General features: G+C 43.8%; 1 protein-coding gene across 7 annotated transcripts in view; it reads right to left on the bottom strand.

Moving 5' to 3' along the window:
* Positions 1 to 14446, bottom strand: part of CRACDL (CRACD like) — a 186168-nt gene that overhangs the window by 30086 nt on the left and 141636 nt on the right. For all 7 annotated transcript variants that reach the window (XM_035696575.2, XM_049115461.1, XM_049115460.1 and 4 more), the window contains exons 3-5: positions 13157 to 13325; positions 5948 to 6083; positions 5509 to 5673 (exon numbers count right to left, since the gene is read on the bottom strand). In XM_035696575.2, coding sequence (XP_035552468.2) covers positions 5509 to 5673; positions 5948 to 6083; positions 13157 to 13325 — 470 coding nt within the window. The remainder of the gene's footprint in view (positions 1 to 5508; positions 5674 to 5947; positions 6084 to 13156; positions 13326 to 14446) is intronic.

Below are 14446 nucleotides of genomic sequence, written 5' to 3'. Positions count from 1 at the left end.
GCTGGGAGTTTTAAATGTTGGCCTAACCCCTAAAAACTTCTCATTTCCAAGGCTAAGCAGAGGACCTGTGTCCCCGGCATCCTTGGTGAGATAACTCTGCCTTCACCCTCCCTGGGTACACGCGCTTCAGACAAGAGCTTTTCTCTGATGAAATGGACCAATCTGATCTCTGCAAGAGCAGGCTTGGTCCTGCCTCTGGAAACTGAGAGGGTGGCCCAGAGGTGTGATTCTACAGGCTGCAGCATAGGATGTGCCAAGCCCACCACCCAGCATCCCATCGCTGCAACTGCATTGTTCATTCTAGAAGGTTTCTGTCTTCATGTGTCCTCTTGGAGAAATCTGGCTTCAAGTTACCATCTGGAGTTAAAAATATTTTCCTACCTCATACCTCAGCAGGGAGGCACTGGTAGTTAGTCAAGGGCAAAAATGTTGTCGGGAGGAGGGGGATTTTGGTAGTCACGTGGAAGAATGACAGTTGCCTGCCCACTGAACTTGGCAAACTCCTTCACTGAGTGAAGTCTAAGTGGGTTCTATTGTAAAGATATTTATCAGCATGAATTGGTGGAAGGGGATCCTCATGCACACCCATGAGCAAATGTAGCCCCAATGAGGAGTGAGGAACAGAAAGAGAATCTGGCAGGTGCTGGGCTTTAGTCACAAGCCTGGCATCCACTTCTAGTATGGTGCTCAGTATTTGTGTCAAGTTTACATTTTTTTCCCCAAATGTTTTTTGTTTTCCAAATTTTGTATGTCTACACACAACAAAATTTACCATTGCAACCACTTTTAACCACGCAGTTCAGTGGCACTGAGTACACTCATGTTGTCGGGCAACCATCCACAGAATTTTTTCTCTTGTAAAATTGAAATTCTGTACCCACTAAACAACAACTTCCCATTCCCTCCCCACCCCAGCCCCTGGCAGCCATCATTCTACTTCCTATCATCATCATTCTACTTCCATCATTCTACTTCCTATCATCATTCTACTTCCTATCTCTACAAATTTGACTACTCTGGGTACCTCACATTTAATTTAAATTAAATTAAATACACTATTTGCCTTTTGTTGTTGTTGTTTGGCTTATTTCACTTAACATCAAGTTCACCCATGTTGTAGCATGTATCAGACTTTCCTACCTTTGTGAAGGCCAAACTATATTCCATTGAATGTAGATACCACATTTTGTTTAGCCATTTATCCATCAATGGAAACTTGAGTTGCTTCCACATTTTAGCTACTATGAATGCTGCTGCTGTGAACATGTGTGTACAAATCCTCTTCAAGAATTGGCCTTCAGTTCTTTCAGAGATACACACAGAGGTGGAATTGCTGGATCATACAGTAGGAATTGCTAGATCACAGAGTAGTTCCATTTTTAACTTTTTGAGGACCCGTCATACTGTTTCCCATACTTTGCATTCCCACCAACACTGCACAGGGGCTCCGATTTTTCCTCATCCTTGTTGACACTTGTTATTTTCTTTCTTTGATAGTAGCCATCTTATTGGGTGCAAGGGGCCATCAAGCTTACATTTTAACCTAAGACCATAATTTTATGCACCTCATAATGATTTAATAAGCCCCCGTGAAAATGGCCTCCTCAGGAAGGGGCAGAGAGCGACGTGGGCAGCAGGCAGACTCCCAGGGGCCTGGGTATATCTTGCCCAGTTTCTTTTCCACAACCCTGGAGGCCCACGCCATGCAGGTTCCAATAGCCTCTGCTAAACTAGGGGTAGCAGAAGGAAGTCACTGTTAGAGAGACAAGCTGATGCAGGGACTGCCCCTGCCAGGGAACTTCCTCGGAGAAATGTATTTTCCCTGTTAGCAGAAAGGTCCCTTACGTTTTCTCCTGCAAGTATTAAGTTTATTCCTGCCAACTAGGAGAAGACCATTACTACAATGAGGGGAAAAGGGTTATAAGTGGACATGGTCCATTTTAGTTCTCTTGTTTCAGCTACTTGGGTTCTTATGGGAATAAAGCAAGAAAAAAACAATAAACCACAGGACAGGACTCGCGGCTTCCTCTGTGCCTGTGGTTCTGGCTTCCATGGTTGTAGCTGATGACTCAGGAAGTTACCTAAGACTGCACAGGTGACATGTCTCCCAGGCGTCCTCTAAGGGTCACCACCAGAATGGGTGCGTTCTAGAGGAACAACGCGTGAACACTTCATAAAACGTTGGGTTTTGATTTTCTGCCTGTGGGGACTTAAGAGAACAGGCAAGATGAACTGCTTTTGCAAATGCAATTACTCCCAGGTGAGAATGACTATGTCTTCTGTGTGGACATGGGCTTCGCTCAACCACCACCCCCTCCATAAACCCAAAGGACAAGCCTTCCCTGCCTCCTCTCTACTCAGCTCGCCCTGCGCTTGCACTGCCTGAGCGCACCCAGCGGATGGTCCTGGGCTCAGGCCCACTCCAGCCCCTGAGGGCATGAGGCCGGGCAAGGAGCTTAACTTCTCAGAAACTCTGACCACAATGACCTCTGTCCCTGCAAAACCCCTGTGCTGGCTGTCATGGCTGGTCTTCTGCTAAGGCGTTGAATGCTTACTTCTCAAGTCTTCGCGGTCATTCTGAGGGTTCTTCGGGCTTGAAAAACCAACACCTTGACGGCTGAGGAGAACTGCAAGTCCTGGGTTTGATCAGTGAGGTAATTACGTGAGGTAGGGTGGAGCAGGAAAGCTGACCTGTGTTTTTATCTGTGGGTTGAAAGAATTGCCCCTTGTACTGCTTCCTCCCACTCACCCGGCTTGTCTTGAAATCTGTGCTTCTGGATGATTCTGGAAGTGAATGATTTTAAAAAGTCTAACGCGGGCCCTTCGTTGGAGGAATGTGACATTGGAGGAATGGGAAATTGGTCTGAAGTTCGCAGGCTTTTTCAGGAGTGACCCTGGGTGACAGCTGCCTTAAGGTGTTTGTCCTCAAAGAGAGGGGCTCAGCCATCAAGGGGTGGGCTGAGGCTGCTGCAGGGGGAACAGCCTGCAGAAAGGAAGCAGGGCCAGTGGGGCCTTTGTGGGAAGGAGGAGCCTGCTGGCTTTGCACTCCAGCTGGCCTTTCCTGCTGAGGGAAGAGGAGGTACTGACCTACCTGACCTCACATAATCCTCTCCAAAACCTTCCGGGGACAGATTCCTACAGGTTATAGAACCTGCCGCCTGCCTGGCTGCACAGCCGTGTGTGTGTGTGTGTGTGTGTGTGTGTGTGTGTGTGCGCGCGCGTGCGCGCGCGCTTGCTTCTGCCAGAGCCCATGTTGTCTCTCTCCTTATGTTATCTTCCCTCATCACCCAGGACAGAGACGACTTGCCAACTTGCCACCCTCTACCCAGTGTTTCCTACTTAATGGCAGGACACTTCACAGATGGCTAGTTTGATAACATATTACCTTAAAAATCACCAAATAGAGTTTCATTAGTTATCACTTCATGTGGTAATGAGATTTTAAAAATAATTCCATGCACTTCCTGAAAGACTCATTCCATCAGGAAATATCATCTTGGTAATGTCATGAGATACTTGTTACTGGAAACCTTTTATCACAATAATCTTAAGTTTCTTGGGCACATTGGACAGGTTGAGAGGGGGAAACAATGCACCCTTTAAAATGTTTTTATATAACCCACAATATTTGACATAATGATACCTTAAATCCCAAAAGGATGGGATTGTGGGCTGTTTCAGTTTTTCACTGTGCCCAAGAAACTTTCAGGGCATAAAATATGATCACTGTGTCTTTTAAACCATGATAATAAACATTATATTTATTTTTTAAGTCTTAAAGGCTCCAATTTTAGTTTCTTATGAAACTAGTAGCTTGTTCATACTACCAATTAATAAAATCTGAGAACCTTGTTTTTTTCAGTAACATAATCACCATAGGAGGGATGCTGAGAAGAGGAGGCCAGCCCTGGCCAGTGTGAGTGGCTCCCACGCAGCTAACTATGGAATCTGTGCATTGTAGGGCTTTGCAGGTTTGGATTTGGGCTCATGCCTCAATGAATGGAATTAGAAACTACCTGTTCTTCTGTACTGTGCCAGCTAAAGGCAGAGAACCATGGTGCTGTGAGAGCCAGAGAACTATGGGATGGTGTGAGGGCAAGTCAGTTAACTGGCTCGTGAGAGTCATCTCCCCAACACATGGCCCTGAAGCATACAAAGTCCCATCTGGTCCTGAGGCTGGGGATGCTGAAGCTGCTCCTTTCAGAGTACAAGATGGGTCTGTCATGTGACACCACAGGCAGCCATAGCCTGTCAACCTTCACCTCCAGTATTTAAGATGTTAAGGGGTATGGGGTTGGCTTGAAATCCAGGAAATGGGCCAAATAATCCTTGTCTTCTCTTTGCTTCAACATGGGAGAGTGGGTGTGGGTAGTTCAGTCTTCAGACCCTGCTCATGGAACAAGCAGGGACAGGTTCACCTTAGAGCAGAATTCTGGAGAGAACAATTCTCTAGCCAGCTCTGAGCAAACCCCCTACCCTAGGGCTTACTTACATTCAGCTATACCACAGTCCTTCCTCTGGTATCAGCGATGCTCTGGGAGCTCTCAACTGCACCCAAGCTAGGTAAATATTCTTTTCCCTGCCTTTGCAAGGGGGCTTCTGGATGTCCAAGTTGAAGTGACTATTGCATGTATTACAGAGCAGTTCAGAATCTCCAAGACGGCGGTTCACAGTGAATCCCTGAGATTCACAGTGCATAGCACCCCCGCCAGGGCACAAGCCATAGCTCCAAGAACACACAAGGGCAAGAAGTGGCTATAAAACATGGACTCTGGCATTTATTTTTCAAGTATCAGCATAACACATATAACTCCAATTCTATCCACCCCCCAGTAAGGTGTGTCTAAAGGGAAAAAAATGGTCATTTACATACAAGTACAGTGAATGAGCTTAAAATGGTGGCACCACGAGCCGGGGCTTATACAAGACTCAATTCCTCCTCCTGTTTTTCTAGTGGGGAAGAGTGTTATCCAGGATCAGCTCCCTTGCCCTGCTGAAGTCATAAGTACCCTTCCTGCTTGTCAAACTTCCCCTATTGCCCTGTTTACCAGCACCACACCTCGCATTCTAGCCCTAGATCAGCAAGTTCTCAGGGCCCTCGACTCAGATCTGAGAGTCCAGATTAAGTCCACTCCCTCCTCCTCCAGCCAAATGTCATGACAACAGAAAACAGACATCAAGGTGTTTCCCTTTTTTTTAGATGGGAAGCCCGGTCTGGTCACCTGCTCAGACCGGAAAAACCAGGTATAGGGTCGATTGTATCAGATCTGTACCACTTTGAAAAATGTTACCCACACTGCATCTCCTGACAAGATGGAAATTTCTGCTCAAAGAATGAAAATGAATGCAGCCCAAAGACTGACTGTGAGCTCCATTGACCTGGTCTGGGATACCTCCTGGCCACAGACTGTGGGAATCTTATAGGAACACACACGGGCCACCAGAACCCCCCACTGCCCTCTGAGGTGAGCGCGCACAAAGCTGTGAGGTGGTACAGGCTTCACTTGCCTTTATGGTTGTGCCGGGACCGATGTCAGGCAGCAGGGACATCTCTGGGGGACTCCTGGGCAGACCATCATCCTCGGAACTCATGCCAGCATCCTCTCCCCGCTTGGCAGGAAGGCCCCCCGGAGGAGGTGGTGGTCCCATTTTCACATTACACTGTATTTTTAGCTAGATTATAATAAAGAATATTTGCTCTAGTTTTCATTGGCAACTTTTTATCAACACACCTTCCTGCTCCAATTCATTCATTCAGGGGATATTTTTGATGCCCTGGCCTGGTTGTAGTGGGCTGAACTTAAAAAGTTGTCTGTAAGTGATTTGGTGCATCCTGCATGCAGTTATACTTTAAGATATGTCAAAAAAACTAAGCAAAAATAATTTTAAAACTTCTCGACTCATACTTGACATACATACCCATTGTCACTGCCAAGGAAAAGTTTACCTGCAGGGCTTTAATCCGGTCACACACGTTTTCTTGGGAAAATACCCGCACAGGCCGAGTAGGGTCCTGTCCCGACTCAGGAATGAAAATACTGTCGTGTGACAGGGCCCGGCTGCCCAGGGCGCCCCTCGACTCCCTAGGATAAAAGAGGCACTGTGAAACTCTGTGTTCCCCCAACCAGAGGCCTGGGGCCTAATGGCACATCCACAATAAGCCTTTGGCTGCATTTATTTTTTAGTGGCCTTTGACTCCATTTATCTTCACCCTGTCAAATACCACAGTCCACTATTAGGAGCACTGTAGAGACAGAGTTTTCCTAACGATCTGAATTGAAGGTTGTGTGAATTCTTTATACTAATTGGAAAACTAGGGTTTATGAGGTATGAGGTCTAAGACACAAACTATAGAAATGAAGGGCTGGCTGGGGGCCTCCGCTGGCTGGGAGGCTGTGTAGAAGATCGTGGTGGATGTCTGAGGAAGGTGAAATTGTTCCTCGTGGGCAAATAGGCCATTTCTCGGTGGGCTAGAGGTTGTGTCTGCACAGCAGGCTGAAGGCCTGCCTGATGGAGGTGTCCTTGCAAGGTATTACAAAACACACATTCCACAGGCTGGGTTTGAAATGAGAACTGCAAATCTGCAAAGCTATGCCTCTTTTCATTACCTGCTATGATCTGTGCATTCTAGCTTGTGTGCCTAGGCCCTGGAGTATAGATGGTGGGCCTTTCTGTCATCACCATCCTGGCCCCTGCCCCAACCCTGAGCTCAAGACTCCAATTCAGCACTGAACCCATAGGGCATTCATAAAATGTCCTAAGAGGATGTGGGAGTTAGCTGTCAGATTTTCCTAGCAGCAGTGGCCGCCTGAACAATAGGTGGAAGGAGGTGATCAAGACCTGATGATGAAGGAAGGAAAGCCCGCCCCCACAGGCTCTGGGCATTTGTGCTCCCCACTCCCCCACCCATAGGCCGCCCCAGGCATCCTGTCCTCCACCAGGCATTAGGAACTTTGAGAAGCGGTCCCGCTCCACAGCAGATCACGTTGTGTTGGTTAAAGATGCTTGCCAACTTCCTTCTAGCCCACAGTGGTGAGTCTGCAAGTGGGGAACCGACGGCTCCCTGAAGGATGTGTCCTCAAGCCAAGTGAAACAACCTGCAGGCCCTCCCTGACAATGGCAGCTTTTGCTACAAAGATCACACGCACACCTGTGTTTCCTCCAGGTGCCCACTGGAAACCATAGCCTCTGCCCCAACACCTCCACTCTGGGTGTAAGCAAGAGTTGAGAGAGCACAAAAAGGCCTCCATAAAGATACACTGGCAAAAACACAAAAGGTCACATGCTCAGGGCCATTCGCTACATTTACAGAAGGAAAAGACTATCAACACCCAAATGGCCTTCAGCAGATTCCCGGCATAAACCACGGAACATCATTTGATAGAGACCCTGCAGCAGACCCAGAGGGTAAGAAGGCTATGTGTACCGGGCAGCGCCAGACCACACTCACTAGAAAGTGAAGCAGAGTGCAGAACAATGTTTACGGTGTGTTAGCTCTACGTGGGGAGTGGGGAACATATGTGAAGTGTGTTGTTTGCTCCTGTTTTAAAACATAAAAATAGAAGGATAAGCAACAAATGAATAAAAATAGTTTCCGTTACGGGAAAGACAAAACGAGATGGGGAGACAAGGTGCCAAGGCACTTACTTATACATTTACAATTTTGTCTTTGAAACTATGTAAATATTATATATAGTTAGAAGACAAAAATCAAACAAAAAGGGAAATAAGATAATCTCTAAAACTAGAAAACAAACAGAAACAAATGAGCCTAATTTTATATCATGTTGTTGGCATAACTGCACAGAGAAAAGAATGATTTCAAGTGACTTTAACTCAACATCCAAGAGACTTTTTTTTTTTTTGAGGGAGAGGGAGAGAGAGAATCTTAAGTAGGCTTCATATCTAGCATGAAGCCCAATAAGGGGCTCCATCTCACAACCTTGAGATCATGACCTAAGCCAAGATCAAGAGCTGGACACTAAGCCACCCAGGTGCACCCCCCACCAAGTGACTTTTGACTCTACATTCACAATAGGATAAATCCCCAAAACAACAACAAAACAAAGATATGAAATTACACTTGGCAGTCTTATTGGTAGCAATACTGACTTTTAAAAAATAGTACAAAATAATATTTATAGGTAACCTCTGTGTGGGAAGCAGAGTAATGAAATTTTTATATTATATGAAGAAAATAAATAATTTTGTGAATATCACTAGGAACCAAGATTCTCAGTATTAGAGAACAGTGAAGTCACATAATCAAAGTAAAAATTTTGTCTTATTACATTTAACTGGAAATATCAGTGAATTATTTTTCCCTTAAAAAATAAAATGCATTTTCTAGTATATCTAATCTACTGAAGAAGTCTAGAAGCAATGACAGCCAACTAGCAATCATCACCTCTGGCAGCCAGATTGTGGTCTCTAACAGCCATTTCACACTAAAAGGAACCAGGACCATGTGAAGAAATGGCTGATTATAGGTCTAAGACAGGAAATGTACAAAATAAAGCTGGGATTTCTCATTGTACAAGAAAGCAAGCAACGAAGGTTTCAAAGACAAAGGGGTCATGTCTAAAGAATCCAGGAGGTAATTTGAAGTGACTCCCAATAGTGTAAGATGAGACATTGTGAACATAAAAATGAATAAAGACTGCCATGGGCTAAAGCAAATCAAATATATGAAACTTTGTGTTCACAATGATATAGAAAAAAAACAGAGAAGAAAGAAAACCAAAACTCATTGGTCAGTATTGGAAATTAGGGTACTAGCTACATCCCAGATTATTATTCTGAAGGTAGACTAGTAAAAGGAGAAAGAAACGGGCATTATGCTGCTTTTCCTGGACAACTCGCATGTCAGAGAAACCAAGGACTTGACAAAGGAAAGGTCTTTTTCATGTAAGAATTTCAAGTAACACATGCAGAATGAGTAATACAATTAGAAAAACCAGGGATCCCTGGGTGGCGCAGCGGTTTGGCGCCTGCCTTTGGCCCAGGGCGCGATCCTGGAGACCCGGGATCGAATCCCACGTCAGGCTCCCGGTGCGTGGAGCCTGCTTCTCCCTCTGCCTGTGTCTCTGCCTCTCTCTCTCTCTGTGACTATCATAAATAAATAAAAATGTAAAAAAAAAAATATTAAAAAAAAATAAAAGGGCAGACTTCTTTAAAAAAAAAAAAGAAAAGAAAAACCACCATTTTGCAATGAAATAATCAGCAGGTGTTGAAACCATTAGGTGAAGGTTTGTGTATCACTGACAGAGACCCTCTAAACCCACTGCTCAGTTTTAGTGTCATGAGAAGTGGGACAACTAGATAGCATATGTCTCATGAAGTGATGTGACAGTGAGTATCCAGTACCATCTTGAACCTAAATCTAATTAAATATCTAGATCCATGTAACATTTTACGAGAGATTCAGAGACGATAAAAATGAGTTCAATCATAGCAAGAGAAAAGCAAAAGCAAATCCAGAATGTGGGATATTTGACTGAGACAATTACCCTGATTCTCCATCAGATCAATGACAAGAAACAAAGTGGGGTGGGTGGGGAGGGGGAAGGAAAATCATTACAGACTAAGAGACTTAAAAAGTATAACAACACAGACACAATAAATGAGTGTCAGCCTTTTAAACCCACAGGGTCCCATGTGGTTTGCCACCATTAATGTACCTTGGCATCCTTTGCCCGTGGTGATGGATGACAACGTACTGCAGAATCTAGAAGGCACACAGATTCTCAAAGGGGCTAAGGAGTGCTTCTAAGATTTCTGTCCCTTATATAGTCAATTAATTTATAACAAAGAAGCCAAGAATATACAATGAGGAAAGGACAGTCTCTTCAATAAATGGTGCTGGAAAAACTGGATAGCCACGAGCAAAAGAATGACACTGAACCCTATCTTACGCCATAAAAAAAATGGATTAAAAATTTGCACTTAAGGGATCCCTGGGTGGCGCAGCGGTTTAGCGCCTGCCTTTGGCCCAGGGCGCGATCCTGGAGACCTGGGATCGAATCCCACATCGGGCTCCCGGTGCATGGAGCCTGCTTCTCCCTCTGCCTATGTCTCTGCCTCTCTCTCTCTGTGACTATCATAAATAAATAAAATTAAAAAAAAAATTTGCACTTAAGACCCCAAATGGTAAAACTCCTAGAAGATAATATAGGTAGTAAGCAACCTTGACATAGGTCTTGGCAATAAATTTTTGAAAGCAAAGGCGACAAAAGCAAAAATAAAAAATGAGACTATACCAAATTTAAAAGCTTCTGCACAGCAAAGGAAACCATCAACAAAATGAAAAGACAACCTACAGAATGGGAGGAAATATTTGGAAATCATATGTCTGATAAGGGGTTAATATCCAAAATATGTAAAAGATTCATATCAATCAATAGCAAGAAAAAAACCCAATCCGATTTAAAAATGGGCAGAAGAATTAAATAGATATTTTCCCAAAAAAAGACACAAATGGCCAATAGACACATGAAAAGATGCTCAACATCACTATCAGGGAAATGCAAATCTCACACCCATTAGAATGGCTATCATCAAAATGATAAGAGATTAAGCACTGGCGAGGATGTAAAGAAAAGGAAAACTTTCTGCATTGCTGGTGGGAATGTAAGTTGGTGCAGTCACTGTGAACAGCATGGAAGCACCTCAAAAAGTTAAAAATTTGGGCAGCCCAAAAATTTGCCAATTTTTGCCAAATAGGCAAAAATAGGGTTCAGTGGTTTAGTGCCGCCTTCAGCCCAGGGCATGATCCTGGAGTCCTGGGATCCAGTCCCATGTTGGGCTCCCTGCATGGAGCCTGCTTCTCCCTCTGCCTGTGTCTCTGCCTCTCTCTCTCTCCTCTGTGTTTCTCATGAATAAATAAATAAAATCTTTAAAAAAAAAAGTTAAAAATAGAACTACCATAGGATCCAGCAATTCTAATTCTGGGTATTCATCCAAAGGAAATGAAAATAGGGTCTTGAAGAGAGATCTGCATTCCTAGATTCACTGCAGCATTATTCACAATAGCTAAAATACAGAAACAATCCAAGTGTCCATCAAAAAATGAATGGATAAAGAAGATGTAGTATGAATGTGTGTATACATATATGTGTGTGTGTCTATGTGTGTGTATGTTTGTGGGATATTACTTAATCATGAGAAAGGAGGACATCCTCTGGTTTGTGACAACATGGATGAACCCCAAGGTCATTCCACTACGTGAAACAAGACAGAGAAAGACAAATACTGTAGGATCTCACTTATACGTAGAATCTTAGAAAGTAGAACTCCTAGGAACACATAGCATGGTGGTTACGAGGGGCTGCAGGGTAGTGGTTATGGTACAAATTTCCAGTTATATGATGAAGAAGTTAAGGAGATCTATAACACAGTTTATATAGCATAGTAATTATAGTCAATACTATTGTAGTATATACTTGGACATTGTTAAAAGAATAGATCTTAAATATTCTCACCTTAAAAATAAATAACTAGGTGATGTGATATAGGTGTTAGCTCTATGGTGGTAATCATTTTTTAATATATGTCTGTATTAAATCAACATGTTATATGCCTTAAACTTCCACAATGTTATATGTCAATTATCTTTCAATAAAGTTGGTGGGGGGAAAGATTTTGTCCCATCCTCTGTACTGCTCTCTAAAAGCAAGTATTTCCTGGGCTCGTGAGACCAGCATCCTAACCTGATGCTTCCTAACCTAGCATCACTCCAGCAAACTTTTACCAGTAATTGAGGGCCTGGCTTCTGCCAGGTGCTAGGAACACAAAGATTAAAAAAAAAAAAGAAAAAAAGAAAAAAAAAGAAACTGTCCCCATTTTCCATGGGCTCAGGGACAAAGAGGAGACACACCAGGGGACAGGTCATTTCTCACATACACATGTACACACACACACACTCAATCCCTGCTCACCCCTACTGCGATCCTGTTCTCTGGTTGGAAGGGCCACTGTGTGTTCTGGTCAAGAGACAGGGTGTTGGTGGAAGTGAGTGTTATAACTGACCTGGGGCTGGTCCAGTGAAGACATTTAATAATTAATAATTAGCAATATTATCACGATAATGCCTTACTCCCCCAGAATATGGAGCATGCTGCCTAAGGAAAAAATGCGTATGTATACAGCCCATCCTTGGTGCTCTTCACAAAGTGCAGTGTGGGTCCTTCTTGCTCCCTGCCAGCGCCAGGAAAAACAAAAACAAAAACCCTGAAGGAAAAAAACGTGAATCTTTCCGCTTCAGTCATCTGGTGCCACCAAGTGGTCAACATAATTCCTACTCCTCTTAAAAAAAAAGGCAAGGAGATTGGTGAGGACAGAGGGGACCAGACACCACCACAGGGATGCTGAAGCTTGTGACCTGGTCCTAGCATGGTCTGTTCCCCAGTCCCAAGGGTCATTATACCTTCCGTGGAGTTTTATTCTCGAATGAAAACTATGTTTGTTGCATGGCAACAAATCTGGGTGTATTTTTTCCCTTTTGTAACTGCTGGAATCACTGAAGCATGTTTACTGTATCTATATTTTGGTGAAGTACAAGTTATAGAAATAAGGATCACTTCACTAGATTTCCCCAAATTTTCATACCTATTGGTTCTTTTGTATCCAACAGGATTTTTGTATGATTTTTCTAGGACTTGACAGCAAGAAGCCTTCCCCTTACCTCTCCTTCTAATGGATGTATTTTCCTGGTATAGTATCTATGTCCTCAAAAAGAGTGCTAAGTCAAATAAAGTCATGGCTTACATCCTAATCTTGCCACTTTTCATTGCAGGGCAATGGGCAAGGCCTCCAAAATTTCTCTAAAGCTTGGTTTGCTCATTTATAAAATGCTAGCTGGATCTGACCTCGTCTCCCACAGTGACTGTAGACTTTTAATGTAAAACACAGCACCTGGCACATAGCAGGTGCCTGATCATATTTTCCCTCAAATTTCTCCATCCCTATGTATAAAGAGACAGAAAACAGAACTTCTCTGGAAAAACCTCTAGTGGAATTCCCTGGGAGGGAAGTGGGCTCAGAAATCCAGCCAGTTACCAAGGCAATGAGACAGTATTCGGGTCCCCCCGTGCCCCTGTGGCCCCCCACCTGCTTTAATGAGAGCACATGAGCCTGAAGGACACACAAGTCAACTTACTCGAGCTCATCTTCTGAGTCATAGCCTACTGGTCCCGACTCGATGGCAATCACCTCACTCTTCGCCTGACTTTGCTTCCAGGCGCTATTCCCTGTGGCAGATGGCGATTCCTTTCTCTTCTTCTTCCCGAAGAACTTCTTAAACGTCTTGAACTTGGACTTTTTCTTTCCTATGCAGAAAGAATTAGTGTGAGTACTTACCAAGCATGTGTGAGCTATGCACCAGAAGGGCAGAGAGCAATATTTTTGTCCATGCATCAATTATGCACTTCTGGCAAGTCCTACTGCCCCACAGACTGTTACTGCACACCTGAAAAAATCGATCCCACAGCCCTGTGATCATGACCTGAGCTGAAATCAGGAGTTGGATGCTTACCTGACTAAGCTACCCAGGCACCCCCACCTGCTTCCTTTTTAATTGCTGAGTAATATTCCATTGGATTTCAAAAAAAGATTTATTTTATTTATTTATTTATAAAATTTATTAATGAGACACACACACACAGAGGCAGAGACACAGGCAGAGGGAGAAGCAGGCTCCATGCAGGGAGCCCAACGTGGGACTTGATCCCGTGTCTTGAGGATCAGGCCCTGGGCTGAAGGCGGCGCTAAACTGCTGAGCCACCCAGGCCACCCTCCACTGGATTTTAGTTGTTGAGCAATATTCCATTGTATTTTAATTGCTGAGTAATATTCCATTGTACAAACGAGAGATTTATTTATTTATTTATTTATTTATTTATTTATTTGAGCAAGTTTTAGCATCTAAAATATACATAGCCAAAAGCAAGAAGTCCTGGTGGGGTAAAGGCCATGTGATAACTCAAATTTTTTTCCCGAATAATCCCCAACTGCTTCATTTAGTATGAACATGTGAGCCCAGGACAAGCAGAAGAGGTCCCACCCAGCCTTGTGGTGCTCTCTGGAATGCTGGATGGCAGGAGGAGCTGACAACTTCTGGTGGAAAAAAAAAAAAAACCGTCAAATGGTAGTGGTAGCACTGATCCCCCCTCTGTCAAGCTGCCTGGATTGTCAGAGTTTATGACACTTTGAAACATTCTGTGATTTCTTCTCTGGTGCTTCCTTTATTCTCACCCACAAATTCTATCTCCAGGATCCTGTGACGTCACATGAACAGCTCAGCGACCTTCATTCCTTCTGAATCTTTATGAGAACTAACAACAGAAGGATGTAACACCAGAGATCAGCAGGATACTGTCTAACATATCCTGAACATTTGCAAAAACAATTTAGTTTTATAAGTAAACAATTTTGTGAGCTGACTTCCTTT

The sequence above is a fragment of the Canis lupus genome, chromosome 10 (genome assembly GCF_003254725.2).
Source record: "Canis lupus dingo isolate Sandy chromosome 10, ASM325472v2, whole genome shotgun sequence".
In the NCBI taxonomy this organism is placed as follows: Eukaryota; Metazoa; Chordata; class Mammalia; order Carnivora; family Canidae; genus Canis; species Canis lupus.
This window is presented reverse-complemented; position numbering and strand designations above follow the sequence as displayed.